This window comes from Cebus imitator, unplaced genomic scaffold (assembly GCF_001604975.1).
Source record: "Cebus imitator isolate Cc_AM_T3 unplaced genomic scaffold, Cebus_imitator-1.0 Scaffold622, whole genome shotgun sequence".
Lineage (NCBI taxonomy): Eukaryota > Metazoa > Chordata > Mammalia > Primates > Cebidae > Cebus > Cebus imitator.
The window spans coordinates 53086-55299 of NW_016107937.1; the positions used below are offsets into that span (position 1 = coordinate 53086).

General features: G+C 35.4%; 1 protein-coding gene across 1 annotated transcript; it reads right to left on the reverse strand.

Moving 5' to 3' along the window:
- Positions 1 to 546: 546 nt before the first annotated feature.
- LOC108295169 (olfactory receptor 5AK2) lies at positions 547 to 1850 on the reverse strand. Its single transcript, XM_017517209.2, has one exon. The coding sequence runs from the start codon at positions 1464 to 1466 to the stop codon at positions 885 to 887; it is 582 nt and encodes a 193-aa protein (XP_017372698.1). The 5' UTR covers positions 1467 to 1850; the 3' UTR covers positions 547 to 884.
- Positions 1851 to 2214: the final 364 nt, after the last annotated feature.

Below are 2214 nucleotides of genomic sequence, written 5' to 3' on the forward strand. Positions count from 1 at the left end.
TTTGCATATATTGAACGAAACTCGCATCCAAAGAATGAAGCCTACTTGATCATGGTGAGTTAACTTTTGATGTGCTATTGAATTTGGTTTGCTGGCATTTCACTGATGGTTTTGCATCTATGTTCATCAGGAGTATTAGCCTGCAGTGTTCATTTTTCATTGTGTCTTTGCCAGGTTTTGGTATCAGAGACCTGATGCTGGTTTCATAGAATGAGTTGCAAAGGAGTCCCTCCTGCTCAATTTTTTTGTAATAGATTTGGCACCAGCTCTTCTTTTTACATCTGGTAGAGTTTGACTACAAATTCATCTGGTCTGGGCTTTGTTTTTGGTTGGTATGTTTTTAGTACTGTTTTCACTTCAGAACTTGGTATTCGTCTGCTCAGGGTTTCAATTTCTTCCTTATTAAATCTTGGGAATTTGTGTGTTTTCAGGATTTTATCCAGTTCCTCTCTATTTTCTAGTTTATTTTCATGGAAGTGTTCATAATATTCTCTGAGTATCTTTTGTATTTTGATGGGATTGGTTGTAATGTCACCTTTGTCCTTTCTGGTTGTGCTTATTTGGATCTTTCCTTTTTTCTTTGTGAATCCAGTTAGCAGCCTACCAATCTTATTTATCCTTTCAATAAACCAAATTTTGGTTTCATTCATTCTTTGCATAAATTTTTGGGGTCTCAATTTTGTTCAGTTCTTTTCTGATTTTAGTTATTTCTTCTGCTAGTTTTGTGGTTGATTTGCTCTTGTTTTTCTAATTCCTCCAGAAGTGATGTTAGACTATTAATTTGACATCTTTCTACATGTTTCCTATTGTAAAAACATTAAATTTTTGGCAGAACAGCTGTGCTGGATGATTTGTTGACATGAATGTTAAGAACTGGGGCTAATTTAAAAGAACTTTTTTCCTATCACTGTTAAAGCTTCTTTTACTTCGTTATTTCTCAAGCTATAGATTAAAGGATTCAACATGTGAATAACAGTGCCATAAAATATAGATGACACTTTCATATTTTTCTGGGCATTATTAGAATGAGACTGTAAGTACATGTAAGGGAGTGTCCCATAGAAAATGGTAACTGCTGTCAGGTGGGATGCACATGTGGAGAAAGATTTTTTCCTCCCTGAGGTAGAAGACATCTTCAGGATGGTGGCCATGATGTAGATGTAGGAAAAGATGATGACCAACCCAGTGAACATCAAGTTAAATCCCACGAAGACAACAAGTAGCATGTTGTTGATGTCAATGTTGGAGCATGAAAGAGAAAGAATTGGGGGAACATCACAGAAAAAGTGGTTGATGTTATTGGATGTGCAGAAGGACTGTGAAAATGAAAAACCTGTTTGCACAGAGGCATTAATTGAGCCCATGATGTATGAACCAGCTACCAATTGGATGCAGACTGTTCGGGACATGATTACAGAATAGTGAAGCGGCTTACGGATGGCAACATAACGGTCCACTGCCATCATAGCTAGGATATAACAGTCACTGGTTGCAAAGGTTGTATAAACCAATAATTGTATCACACAGCCCTGAAATGATATCAAAATATTTTCTTATGTGAAGCTTTGGAGCATCTTGGGAGTGATAGCAGAAGTGTAACAGATGTCAACAAAAGCCAAATGTTGTAGAAAAAAGTACATGGGTGTTTGAAATCTGGAATCTGTGTTGATGAGTAAGATCATTCCAGTATTACCCACTATAGAGGTCACATAGATGAGAAGGAATACAATGAAGAGGATACACCAAAATTCATGCTGGGCTCCAAATCCCAGAAGATAGAATTCAGTTACTTCAGTGCTGTTTCCTCGTGGCATGGCTACCAAAAGTCTAGAAAGGACCAAAAGAAGGACCCAGAAAAGAAGGGAAATCTTTGTGACTTCCTGCAATGAAATGGCTCTATATTTCAAGTCACTTTTTTCTAATTGGATTTTCATGACAAAGCTAACAATAGTGTTATTTATTTCCTAAATTAAAAAATTTATTTATAATCATCAAGGGTGATTTACCTGATGAAAGATGAAATGAATTCATCTTCAAAATAAAAAAGGTTATCTTAGAAGAAGACTTTTAATGTGTTAGAAACATAGATAATTTTTCACTATATTAAACAGGCATCCATATGTAAAGTAATATTAAAATGTAATTTTGGACCCCTTTATAATTTTTCACAGCCACTCACCATTTTAATTTTGGATAAAGCTCTTGAAATTAGTA

What these genes read in the sequence shown, in the direction of transcription:
- LOC108295169 (XM_017517209.2), bottom strand. Translation starts at nt 1,466, where the DNA reads ATGATGGCAGTGGACCGTTATGTTGCCATCCGTAAGCCGCTTCACTAT.